The sequence below is a fragment of the Sus scrofa genome, chromosome 11 (genome assembly GCF_000003025.6).
Source record: "Sus scrofa isolate TJ Tabasco breed Duroc chromosome 11, Sscrofa11.1, whole genome shotgun sequence".
NCBI lineage: Eukaryota > Metazoa > Chordata > Mammalia > Artiodactyla > Suidae > Sus > Sus scrofa.
Window position 1 is genome coordinate 33,319,487 of NC_010453.5, and position 13,980 is coordinate 33,333,466.

Consider the following 13,980-nt stretch of genomic DNA (forward strand, 5'->3'; position numbering starts at 1 on the left):
GATATTTATATGTTCTGTAGCTTTGTTATGTCATGAGTATCGTAGCCTGTAGAATAACGTTTTCATGTTTCTGCATATCAAGGTTATATGGAATTCAGTTGTCGAAAATATACTGTTTATATGTTCAAAGTAGTCATTTGGATTGTGGCATTCATCTTTTAGTAAGACTATAGTTTACATAAAATCTAGTTTTAGATATTAATAAAGTAGACTTAGTAAGTTAAAAGGCTACCTAAAGAAATATGATCAGATGTAAATAAGGCCTTGTATATTACTGTTCAGTTTACTGATATACTTTAAACAACATTTATATGGGATTTTGTAATTTGTAAAGATTGATTATGTATGTAGAAATTATAATCACTTGAAAGACATCTTTTTAAATTTTGTTCCACAAATCTTAAGTAATTTTATCTTTTTTTGTGAGGTTGGGTTTAGATTCACTTTTCTCTATACTTTTATTTTAATGTTAATATTTTTATTTTAGACAGACTTGAGAACAATTGGCAAGAAATTCCTCCCCAGTGACATCAATGGTGGAAAGGTAGAAAAGGTAAAGAAAAATGTTAACTTCCTAAATTATGCTAAGTAATTCATATGAACATCTAAATTATTGGAATTATTTTTTACAATGAAGACTGTAACTTCAGAATATTTTGGAGGCGAACAAATCACAGAGTTATTATGGTGATTTCCTATACACATGGAAAATTATTAAAGTTTAAACTTTGAAATTTTTGGTGACTTTTCATCATTTAAAAAAAGCTTTTGTTTCAGGGATTCTAACTATGACACACTTACTTTACATGTGTGACTTACCAGATATTATTGGAGCTCAGGACTTTTTCGTATCTTTTTATGTTTCCAGTTACCACATTTATTTAATGAGCTTATTAATATAAAAGCATAAGATTGTGAGAGAATGATAGCAGTTTGGCAAAGCCATGCATTTGGTTATTGCTGTCATTTTGCATAGCACAGATATGTGTTCATGTTATGAATTTTTTTAGTGATCTTTTTAAAATAGAAGGTACAGTTTTTAGATACCAACTAGTCAGCCTTTTATTTCTTTTCATTTATATTCAATTTCTTTTTATTTGAAAATACATGTAAATCGTGTCAACCGAGAGTTTTATATGTGTTATTGATCACTTTTTGAACTATAGGAACATCATTATCTATAATATAAAGAAATGCTTTCAATGTATATGTTTTGTGTTTCAATAAGTATTCTTATCATTTTAATAATCACAAATTTAAGATAGTTGCTATACTTCAGATATTTTAAATTTTAGATAATTTTTAAAAATCTATAATGTAACATGTTTTTCACATTTTCTAAATATTGTTCCACTTATGCAATATATGGTGATCATTTCACTGATAACAAGAAAGAGTTTATTTTATAGTCTACTTAAGCTTTTGAAGCAGATATTCTACAAGAGAGTTCTACAAACACCTCACCAATTCATTTTAATGCTTAACAACACCCTGTGTGTCAGCAAACTTTGTCATTTAACCTAAATTTCTTATGCTGCAACTTGAAGTCCGTAACACCTTTGTCTTCCCTCAGGGGAAATGGAAAACATCTGGTTACCTTCCCTTGTGAATAATTCTTCATATACTTGAAGCTTTGTAAATGTCACTGCCACAGATTTCTTTTTGCTAAAGCCATCTATCTTGGTTCCTCTCTTTATTCTGTCTCAGGCATTCCATTCATCTTCGTTTTTCTTCTCAGAGTCCTCTCCAGTTTCTTATATCTCCTTTTCTGGTTGTGGTAGCAGTTCTTAGACTTCAGTGTATGTCAGAATCACCCTGAAACTGGCTGGAATACGGATTTCCAGCTTTCCACTTCCCCTACTCCCATCTTTCTGACTCCCTTGAATTGGGATAGAGCCCTAGAATTTGTATTATGGACAGATTTTTGTGGGATGTTGATTCTGCTGGTCTGTGAAGCATACTAAGAAAACTTCAGGGTTATAGAACTAAACATTAGGCAGCAGTCATGGGCAGGTCAGATGAATGCAACAGTTCTTTAAAGGAAAAGTAACTAACATCAGAGCAGTGCTTGTGTAATCTTACACTAATTTATTTAAGAAAACTGACTTTCTGGGGAATTCCCATTGTAGTTCAGTGGATAAGAACTACACCAGTATCCATGAGGATGTGGGTTCAATACCTGGCCTTGCTCAGTGGGTTGGGTATCTGGTATTGCCCTGAGCTGTGGTGTAGGTTATAAACATGGCTCAGATCCCAAGTTGATGTGGCTGTGGCATAGGCCAGCAGCTGCAGCTCTGATTCTACCCCTAGCCTGGGAATTTCCGTATGCCGTTAAAAAAGAAAGAAAATTAGCTTTCTGGATTATTGATTTTTCCATTTTTACTCTGTGTGTCTTTAGGGATCTCAGAACCCACTTCTGCTATAAGCCTGTGGAGAAAGTACTGATGAGACGTTTTTCTGCTTCCTCTACTTTTGCAGAGCATTTTTTAAAAATTAATTTATTAATTTATTTATTTTTGTGTCTTTTTTCTATTTCTTTGGGCCGCTCCCGCGGCATATGGAGGTTCCCAGGCTAGGGATCTAATCAGAGCTGTAGCCTCCGGCCTACCCCAGAGCCACAGCAGCGCGGGATCTGAGCCGCGTCTGCAACCTACACCACAGCTCACGGCAACACCGGATCGTTAACCAACTGAGCAAGGGCAGGGACCGAACCTGAAACCTCATGGTTCCTGGTCGGATTCATTAACCACTGCACCACAACGGGAACTCCCTGCAGAGCATTTTTTGCTTCAAACAGTTTTATAAGTGGTCTCTTTATAATTCCTTTAAGTATGGCTAACAACAATGACATGTAAAAGTATTTGAATCTAGAATTTTCTGTGCCAGATTTTATCCTTTAAAGTGTTCTTTATACTTATGTAGCTTTAGTTTATACATAAGAGGAGATGATAAAAAATAATCCCTTTTCACAGGAAACAGAAATTGATTTGGGTATTCCCTTTCCTGCTCTTCCCTTTGATTATGCTTTTCCTTTCATTGCCTGCTTCTAATATGAGATAGAATTCTCTTCACAGTATTAATGAAAATGTTTTGAAAAATAATTTTAATAGAAATTTTAGAAGCTGATCCACAGGAATTATTCATTTTATTTGCCTTTAGTTAAAATGACATACATTACTTAAAAATATAACTGCTTTTAGGCCGAAGTAAATGTGTAAGGAATATATTTTTGACATGAGAGGAAATAATTGTGCTTCTTTGTAAAATAAGACTAATACAGTTAAAATTATTTTATTTGTGCCTTTATTGGAATGCTTTATTACCCAGAATTTTAGCAGGTTAATGGTAACAGAATCATTATAAAGACATGGCTCCAGTCACTAAATTACGTAAGTTATAGTTCTTGCTTAAACTAAATTTTAAATAAAAATTTAAAATAAATTTTATTTTAATCTGTGCATGAGATAAGCAGAGTATATGAATAAGTAATCTGCTTGTTTCTTGAATGTCATATTTTGGTATAAAATAATATTTTCTTATTTTCTTTATAGTAGAAAAATAATGAAGAACTATACTCAATATTCTCTAATAACCTATAAGCAAAAAGAATCTGAAAAAAATAGGTGTATATGTATGTATAACTGAATCACTTTGCTGTATACCTGAAACTAACAACACTATAAATGAACTATGGTTCAGTAAAAAAAAAAGACACCAAAAGTATGATTCCTAAAAAAATGATTCTTTATTAAAATTAGAAAATTTTGCTCAATGAAGACTTTATTAAGAAAATTTAAAAAGCAAGCTACAGACTTGGAGAAACTATTTGCAAACCATATATCTGATGGAAGACTCATATGTAGGATATATAAAGAACTTTCAAAATTCCATATAAAAAATAAAAATAATCCAATTAGAAAATGGGCGAAGACATAAGGGGAAATTTCACTTATGAGAGGTTATTATGGCAAATAAGTATATGAAAAGGTGTTTAATATCACTAGCCATTAGGGAAATACAAATTTAGGCAATGATTAGATATTACAATGCACCTCTTAAAACAGCTGAAATAAGGCATAGTAACAATACTACGTCAGTATTTGGCAAGGATGTGGAGAAAGTGGATCTCTTATATAGCTCTGGTAGGAATATTAAAATAGTATTGACACTCAAAAAATGAGTGAAAGAGGAATTGGATCATCTTCCAAATAGATCATACTAGAAACTAATTTTTCAGAAACTAATTGAGGTAGAAAATTTTAAGTGTGATATAAACTACCTGTCCCAGGAAGCAGAGGCGTGGTTTTGATGTGCTTCAGATATGGTGTAGAGAGGGAGAATAAAACAGTTGGGGCTATTAACATATGGGAAAGATACAGGTTTTAGAATTATTGGGCTGCATTTAAATCCTGATTCTGGAGTTCCTGTTGTGGCACAGCAGAAATGAATCTGACTAGGAACCATGAGGTTGTGGGTTCAATCCCTGGCCTTGCTCAGTGGGTTAAGGATCTGGTGTTGCTGTGAGCTGTGGTGTAGGTCACAGATGTGGCTTGGTTCTGGCATTGCTGTGGCTGTGGGGTAGGCTGGCAGCTGTAGCTCTGACTAGACCCCCTAGCCTGAGAACCTCCATATGCTACGGGTGTGCCCCCCCCCAAAAAAAAACATTAAATCCTGATTCTTGTGCTTATAATAAGTTTTAGTGACTTCTGGCAAGTTAATCTTGCCAGATTTTAATTTTGTCATCATTCAAATATCTCCCTTATGACACTGAAGATTAAATAATGTATATGATGTACTAAATGTAGTGCGATGTTTATGGTGAGCATTGAGGATTATAAGCCACTTGGGATGGCATTTTTGTCCTAAGAATGCATGGATATTTATTACCTCATTTGGTGAGAGCTCCGAGGGAATTCAATAATGAAGTAAGGCAAATGAATACTTTATTATTGACTGGGTTTTGGCCCCAAACCCTAATGCAGAACTTTTATTACTTGAGCTAGGTTGACCTTAGTATAATAGAATCAGAGTAGGCCAAAGTCCTGCTCTATTTCCACTAAGTTCCAAGCCTGCCTGTGATATTACCACTCCTAAGAGGGAGAAAGCCAAAGGAAAAAGTGAGGGTTGGAGAGAATTTGCCCAATATTTAAGAAGCAAATACTTAAGAAGCAGGAGAAGAGAGGAGGCTATCTTTTTAGGAGTTATTTCCTTGAGCCTCGTGTGGTTCCTTTATGAGGGCTCTAGTCCTGTGTCTTCCAATCCCCTAGGAAGCTTATTCATTAGGCCCCAGGTTCCATACTATGTACCTGAGATAGAGCAGTAATCCCCTGTAGAGGTAGATTCAAGGAGTGTAGAGAGGAGCCTTCAAACTTCCTCTTCTGAGAGGCCGAAGTAGATGCTTACGTGGAGTGTATTACCATTATAATTAAGACAACTTAGATAACAGCGTTTTCAGCATTTGGGAATTTGAGAGTGGATGGGAAGAATGGAGAGCTAACAGATGGTAGGTCTGAAGTTAGGAGAAGACAGTTAATCCTGGAACAATGAATTTATATCTCTTGTTCTAAGACCTACAGAAGGGCACTGTCATCTGAAGCTTGAAACTAAAGTCTTAATAATTCTGTTAGTTGTCACTGGTTATTTTGGGAAAAAGTAGGATGGCAAAAAACCCAAGTAATGTTATCAATTAATATAATAGTTTTGTTCACATTCTTTTCTCTTTCCTCCATTTTCTTTTTAACATTATTTTGCAGTTACATGTTTTCTCCATAAGATTGTTTGTAACCTTGATGCAAAGGTTTCAGACAAACTTAACAAGTGAAGAAGGTGGGAAAACAGTGTCCCCAGGCTTCTAAACCTAAGCTAGATTGTCCCATGGGCAATTTGTGTTTGGTCTTTACACCATAAAGATTATTAGTGGGGAGCAGTATGTGCCGGGGAAGCCATATGCTGCAACTTCTGATTTTTTCAGGGCAGGCTTTCTATTTCTAAATATTACAGGGTCCTGGAACATGGTAGCTTATAAGACAAAAATCATGGGAAAAGGTTGTGACAAAAAGAAAGTAAAACTATACTTCCTACAAAACTTTAATATTTTTCATAATATCCATGTTTAATATTTTGCTATAGTTATTTTTAGAGCTTTAGCCTCTGAACCAAGGTGTAGAAGTTAATTATAAAATATAGGTTAATATAAACATGCTTTGTTACCAGTTTAGCTATATGAGGACTGTTGTACATTACTGTGGCACCCTAACAGGAAAGGCTTTTAAGTTCTGTTTGTGTTTTCCATTTACATTCTAGGACTGATAAGTTGTATATGCTTCTTTTTAAAGTGTGAAACTGTGAAATAAAGACCTGATTTTTCCAAATGGAAGTGACCTTTTCAAAGCCTCAGCAACACCAACATCAACCACAAGATGGCTTCACTGCCTTAAAATTCAAAGTGAATGCTCTCTTGCCCTCAAATAGTACGGAACTTGGACATTTTTAAAAGGAAAAATAATTTAAAAAGTTTTAATTCTTAATTTAAATAAATTGTAATATGCTTCATATATGTTAATCCTTTCTGTGCTAAGTAATACAATTACCAGTGTTCCTTTTAGTGAGTTATTAAAGTCAAACATGCTCTTTTAATTTTAGAAAAATGGATTACTGAAAATCTGATTTTACTGAGCTTTATTTACAGGTGTTTATTGGTTAGGACTTATTGGTAATTAATAGGACTTCTGTGGAGTTTTAAAAAAATGCACAAAACAATACATAAGAGAGATACTCTTCTGGTAATTGAAAAACTTTACTTTTTTAATTTTTTTTTTATTTTTTTAATTCTTCTGGAGAACAAGAAGCTAGAGAGGTGAAGGTTGGAAATAGGCAGATGACACATTGGTAGAAGTGTTACTTTTGACTGAAGTCCCACAATGTTTTCCTTGTAATTCTCTGGCTGTAATTACACTGGTTGAATAAGAGCAAATTTTGTGCTGTGCTGTTACTTTGATGTATAAATTGATGTTTTTTTACAGGGAATCTTAAGTTTGGGAAAACCTATTCAAGATTATGTTATCTGTTTGTAAATTACTAGACATTTATATGTTGTTTTTAAAATTTCTAAGAGGTACAAACTTTTAGATCTTGTAATCAGAAAGATCTTATTATTTGTTACTTATTTTGTTTTTCCATTTAAACTCTCTGGATGTGTATGACTATCACTTGAAAAATTTGAGGTCAGGATTAGGGACTGCCTTCCTAAAGCCGTTTTCTCAATGTTCCTGATGCTTTTGACATGCTTTCCTCTTGACCTTTGCCAGTCCAAGCCCCTCACTTTGCTAAAAGAGGTGTTTATTTGGCTTTCAGTAAACACTTCTCCTCTTTCACTGTATTGAGAACCTATTTGTGCAAGGTCCCATGTTAAATACTTTATATGTAATATCTATGAAATCTTCAGAACAGCACTGAAAAATAGAAATAATTTTCACTCTCTACTTTACAGATGAGGGAACTGCAGCTTCTCTAAAATGAGTCTTTTGTTTAATAATTGCCATGTGAATGGAATGTTCTTCCCTCAGCTGCCAAGCAAGCTGCTCTTCAGTCTTTAAATTCCAACTCAAATGCCACTGCTCTTTTGATTTTCTTGACCTCTTTTGAACAGAATTGACTTTCAAGAATTAGTATTCCCATTGCCCTTTATACCTACGTTTGTTCTTAGTATGCAATAAATTTTATCATAGTTTTAGAATGTGCAACAGAAAGAAGACAGACTTTGGTGTGAGGCAGATCTGAGTCTGTATTCCAGTTCTGTCTCTTACTGGCTGAGTTACCTCTGTTAAAGTACTTTATCCTCTGCTCTCAATTTTCTCATTTAAGACACACAAATGATCCTAATATACTTTTTAGTTCTGGAGATAAATTAAATACCTTATGTAAAAATCCTGCCACATTTTCTAGTGTATCTAGTAAGTGCTACATAAATTACAGTTAAAAACACAAGGAAACTTTTTTAATCATGCAGTATTTTTATGTATATTTGTGCAAAGCAGGGGCTGCAGAGATTAACAGCTCCTGCCTTCTTGGAGCGTATAGCCTAATGAGAGATCCAGATAATCAACAGTGTCAGTATAGTGAGACAAATGCTATGTCAGAAGGACATACAAGAAAGCTGCAGCCATTTCAGCTTGGTGTGGTGAGGTGGAGAGGTTGCTTTTCGTACTAGACTGTTACTTTTTAGAGTTGTGATTCTCGTTAGGGGAATAATAGGCAGATCCCCATTTGGGGGCATATTTAAAAGCTTAGGGTAGGAGGGTGTATGTGGTATGTGCATGAAGGTTATATCTGTATATACATGCGTAATACACATACACACATATTTCTATTTAGAAAATTAAACTACAAAAAAAGATATTTTATAGTATGAACTATAGAAAATAGAGCTTGACAAATCTTTTTGACTGCTAATAATACATGGAAGATAAGTATATTAACATTTATGATTCTTAGAACCTGAACTCTCCTCCTGTGTTTGGGGGAATTTCTCATCTTCAGAGTCTTTGATGGTGGAAAAGAAAATGCTGGATACTTTCCCCCAGCTTCTTTTGCACCTGTGCCATGCATATGTACCTGCTGGTCAGGTTTAGCTACACATGATATGGGTTAGTCACACCAAAAAAGCCGGAACTAGGGTGAATCCTCTTTGGTGGTAGTAGAAGCTACAACAAGATTGCGTTTCTAGGGCAATAGCTGCAGTAGTGCTGGGGTAAATGTCTGGCGCTAGTGAGATCTGTGGTATGAAGTGTAGAGCTTGATGCTTGAGAGTTCTGGATCTTTCCAGCTCATGAACGCTGATTGTCAGCATCTCTTCCCTGTTTAGAGTTCAGCAGTTGAAACAGCCGCAGAAATTGGCAAATGGCTACGAATTAGGGCTTCTTTTTTCCCTGCCTATCCCAAATGTTTCATCAACACACCATTGTCATCAGACCAGTTTTGTCTGTTTTTTTGGTTTGGGTTTTTTTTTTGGTCTTTAGGGCTGCACCCTCAGCATATGGAGTTTCCCAGGCTAGGGGCCCAATCGGAACCGTAGCTGCTGGCCTATACCACAGCCACAGCAACGCCAGGTCTGAGCCATGTCTGCAACCTACACTACAGCTCATGACGACACCAGATCCTTAACCCGTTGAGCAAGACCAGAGATTGAACCTGCGTTCTCATGGATGGTAGTCAGATTCGTTTCTGCTGAGCCATGACAAGAACTCCCCAATTTTGTGTTTTGATTTTGTTTTTGTGCTATGAAGGCTACAGACCTATTTTTCTAATTCTCCTGACACTTCTGTGAACTACTCAATGTCTTAATTCAAAATATTGTGTAAATTATTTGAGTAATTTTAATGTAATATTTGATATATACAAACATATCTTTTGAAGCTTAATGAAGTGAGCACCTGTGAAGCATCAAACCTGCTGGGAAATGATTATTGTGAATTTTGAGTTTAGTTTTCCTTGACTTTTAAAAGAAATATTTTAGTTACATATGTAATTATTTCTATTTGTAGTATAAAAATTCCTACAATGGCTCATTATAAGCTGTACTATGAAATCACCGAAACTGAAATTGGGGAGAAATATTCTTCATTAGGTGCTTGTGAACTGGTCTGAGCTGGCTTCAGCACTCCCCTGGATGTCTCTCTTCATTTACTTAGTTTTTTTCAAAAAGGTTTTATAATTTATTGAAAATATATAGGTTGTATATCTTCCCCCCCCCCCCCGGCCTTACCCTCAACATGCAGAAGTTCCCAGGCCAAGAACTGAATATAGGTTATCTTTTGCAAGCTTCCTATTTTTCTTGTAAGAAATGGTGTTTTTTTTAAAAAAAAAAATACTGTTTTTGTTCTGTTATGGGTACATAGGTAACTGATAGTTATATGTTGATTTTAAATTTGCTGCCTTATACTTATTATTCTTAATAATATATCTCTATATTCTTTTGTGTTTTCCCTATAAATATACCTTTTATTGATACTTCATGAATGGAATCACATGGTAAATACTTGTTGTATCTGACTTCTTTCACTTAGTGTAATGTTTTTGAGAGGAATCCATGATGTAGCATGTCAGTAATTAGTATTTATTGTTGAGTAGTATTCCATTGTATGGATTTACTGCTTTTTTCCTTTCCATTCTCTAGTTGATGGATATTTAGATTGGTATGCATAGGTCTCTTTTATTGGCTTTTCATTGTTGCTGAAAGTGTGTTTGTGTTTTTATTATTACTGTTATTCCTTAGATTGTTTATTTGCATCTTTACTCTTTGCTTCCTGATCAGTCTTGCTCAATATCAATTTCATTAGTCTTTACCAAGAACCAATGCTAGACTTTGCTAACCTTTATTTTATATTTAATTAGCTATTTCATTATCTTTATTATTCTTTCTTGTACCATGTGTTCCGTTGTTCTTCCCCAACCTGTTAGTTCAACACATTTATTTCCTCTTCTTTTCTAATATAAGCATCTTGAGGCTTTTAGTTTTCCTCCTATCGCTGCTTTAACTATATCCCAATGTTTTTGTACATGGTGTTTTTTTATCATTCAGTCCTAAATATTTTTCAGTTTATATTAGGGTTTCTTCTTTGACTGTCTTAATTATAGAACATTATTACCTTTTTTTCTTTTTTGTTATATATTTTTAATTCAGTTATATTGTGATCAGAGAGTTTGGACCGAAAAATAGCTGTATTTAAAATTCTATAGCAGCTTGATAGATGTTCATAAAGGTTGCATGTTTGCTTAAGAAGAATGTTTATTTCCTGATTATTAGGGTCATAATTCTATATAAATTCTCTAGATTAGCTTTATTATTTTATAATCTCTGATAATTCCAAATTCTCAACTCCATAGAGCTTTATATTTAAAAAAAAATTTTTGTAATGCTTCTCAGGTTTTATGGCTAGTTTCCTTGTGACTATCATGACTTTTTCTTCTAATTTTATGTTTCTGGATCTTTCTGCATGAAAGTCCTGGGCATCTTAATCAGGAAAGCTGTAGAAGGGACATTTGGAGCTAGTTGAGTGCTATTAACTTATGGTGCATTAAGATTCTGGCTAAGGTTAACTTTGCTACTTTTCCATTAGCCCAAAGATGAGGCTCTCAGTTGCAATATTGTTACTGTCAGAAGCAAACAGATATTCTCTGGAGGAAACTGGAGGAAAGTGTCCTCCAAATTGAGGCTTGCCATAGATGCCTACATGGGGACATGGGGAAAGTTCAGAAGTTTCTAACATTATGTTTCTAACAGTTCTCTTTTATTCCAGCTTTCTTGAGTTTGATATCATCCTTAGGTTAGTACAGATGGTACTTTTATTTATTTTTTTCTGATCTATTCCTACTTCACTGCCATATTTATTAGTATCAAGTGTTGTTAAAATTGTATTGAGTTGTTTTGACAGCAAAGAAGTAGAGCATCATAAAAACTTATCCTTCAGGCTTTTAAAGCAGCTATAGGCAGGGCCACTATTTCTTATTCCAAGGCAACTTTGAATCATTACCCAGTTTCTTAGATCCTCAAGTAGAGATGTGAATAGTTCAACCAAAAACTTTTCATATAAATGAAAGAATGAATAAAATGAGCCTAGAAAATCTCTACTGAAGCCACTGGAAATGCTTTTGGAAGTAGTGACAGAGAAAAGAGAGAAAGAAATTTTTTTAAGTTTGATTTTTTTTGGAAGTGTAATATCCATAGAACATGTTTGTTTCAGTTGTGCAACATCAGGATTCACTACTTGTAAACACTGCAAAATGAGCACCAGGATAAGTCCAGATAACATCCATCATCTTACGTAGTTAACAAAAAATTATTTCTCTTGCGATGAGAACTTTTAAAATCTATTCTTTTAACAACTTTCAAATGGACAATACAATAATAACCCTAGTCACCATGCTCTATGTTACATCCCTAAGACATGTTTATTTTATAACTGGAAGTTTTTACTTTTACCTATTCCTCCTTTCCCTCTCACCCTTGCTCTGTCAACCACCAATCTGTTCTATGTATGAGCTAGGTTTTGGTTTTTTAGATTCCACATATAAATGAGATTGTATGGTATTTGTCTTTCTTTGTCTGGTTTATTTCACTTAGCATTGTGACCTCAAGATCCATGCATGTTGTTGCAAATGCCAAGACTTATTATTTTTGGAGTTCCCATTATGGCTCAGTGGGTTAAGAACCCGACTAGTATGCATGAGGATGTGGGTTGACCCCTAGCCTCACCCAGTGGGCCAAGGATCCAGCGTTGCCGTAAGCTGCAGTGTACGTCGCAGATGTGGCTCGGATCTAGCATTGCTGTGGCTTTGGCTGTGGCTGGCAGCTGCAACCTGACCCCTAGCCTGGAAATCCCCATATGCTGCAGGCATGGCCACAAAAATAAAAAGATTTACTGTTTTTATAGCCAAGTAATATTCCATAGTGTGTGTGTGTGTACCATATCTTTCTCCATTCATCCATCAATGGACATTTAGATTGTTTCCATATCTTAGCTATAGCAATACACATGCAGTAAACATGGGAGTGCACATACATGTATTTTTTTTTATCATAACATAGTATGCATCCTTTAACTAATGGTCTTTTTTAAATCCTTTTGTCTTTATTTTTTATTTTTTTGCTTTTTTAGGGCCATACCTGCAGCACATGGAGGTTCCCAGACCAGGGATTGAACTGGAGCTACTGCCGCTGGCCTACACCACAGCCACAGCAACACCAGATACTCAACCCAGTGAGCAGGGCCAGGGATTGAAACCACATCACCATGGACACCAGTCGGTTTTGTTAACACTGAGCTACAACAGGCACTCCCACATATTTTTTTGAGTTAGAGTTAGTGTTTTCATTTTCTTCAGATCAATAAACAGACATGGAATTGCTGGATCATAGTTCCATTTTTAATTTTTTGAAGATCCTCTATTCAGTTTTTCATCAATTTTCATTCCTACCAACAGGGCACAGGGGTTCCCTTTTGTCCACGTATTCGCCAACATTAATTTCTTGTCTTTGATGATGATAGCCATTCTGACAAGTGCATGGTTGCGATTTGCATTTCCCTGATAATTAGTGACGTTGAACATCTTTTTATTTACCAGTTAACATCTATTTGTCATCTTTCAAAAATATCTATTCAGAACTTCTGCTCACTTTTAAATCAGATGGTTTGGGGATTTTGTTATTGTTTTTGCTATTGAGTTTTATGATTTTTTTGTATATATTTTCAATATTATCCTTTTTCAGGTATATGATTTGGAAATATTTTATCCCATTCAGTAGGTTGTCTTTTCATTTCATTTATGGTTTTCTTTGCTGTACAGAAGCTTTTTAGTCTGAAGTAGTTCTACTTTTTTTTTTTTTTTTTTTTTTTTACTTTTGTTGCTTTTACTTTTGCTGTCAGATGCAAAACACCATTACCAAGACTGTCCATGTCATCTTCTAGGAGTTACATGGTTTCATGTCTTTTGTTCAAGTGTTTAATCCATGGGATTCTTGGTTAAAAGAATCCGAAGAGGTTTGGCCACCAAGGGTCAACCTTGAGTGAATCATGGTTCAGAACTAAAACAAAATGAAACCAAAGCACCAACAACTATAGAGAACAGTCCTGGAATAATTGGTGAAATTTGGGCTAGGTATTAGAAGGAAAAAAAAAAGAAGATATTTGAGAATTGTTCGTTTCTTTTGTGTGATAATGGTTTTGTAGAATGCCTTTATTCTTTTTTTTACTTTATTATTTTTGTTATTTTTTAATAGTTATTTCCAGAGAGAAAGAAATTGTGATTTTTAATTACTAAAAGGACTGTAGAGGATGGAACTTTTTTATTCTCTTAATTTTAATCCACTTTGCAATAATGTGGAAGATTTATTAAAAATTAATCATTCTGACTGTATGGCCCTGTTTCTAGGATTGATGGAAAATATGATAATTATGTTGTTAGGTATAGATTGAGAAGTTT

The 13,980-nt window shown here is 34.6% G+C and overlaps 1 protein-coding gene across 2 annotated transcripts in view; it reads left to right on the forward strand.

Moving 5' to 3' along the window:
- TDRD3 (tudor domain containing 3) overlaps positions 1-13,980 on the forward strand; it is a 182,576-nt gene that overhangs the window by 61,931 nt on the left and 106,665 nt on the right. For both annotated transcript variants that reach the window (XM_005668459.3, XM_013980575.2), the window contains exon 3: positions 488-553. In XM_005668459.3, the coding sequence (XP_005668516.1) occupies positions 488-553 (66 nt within the window). The remainder of the gene's footprint in view (positions 1-487; positions 554-13,980) is intronic.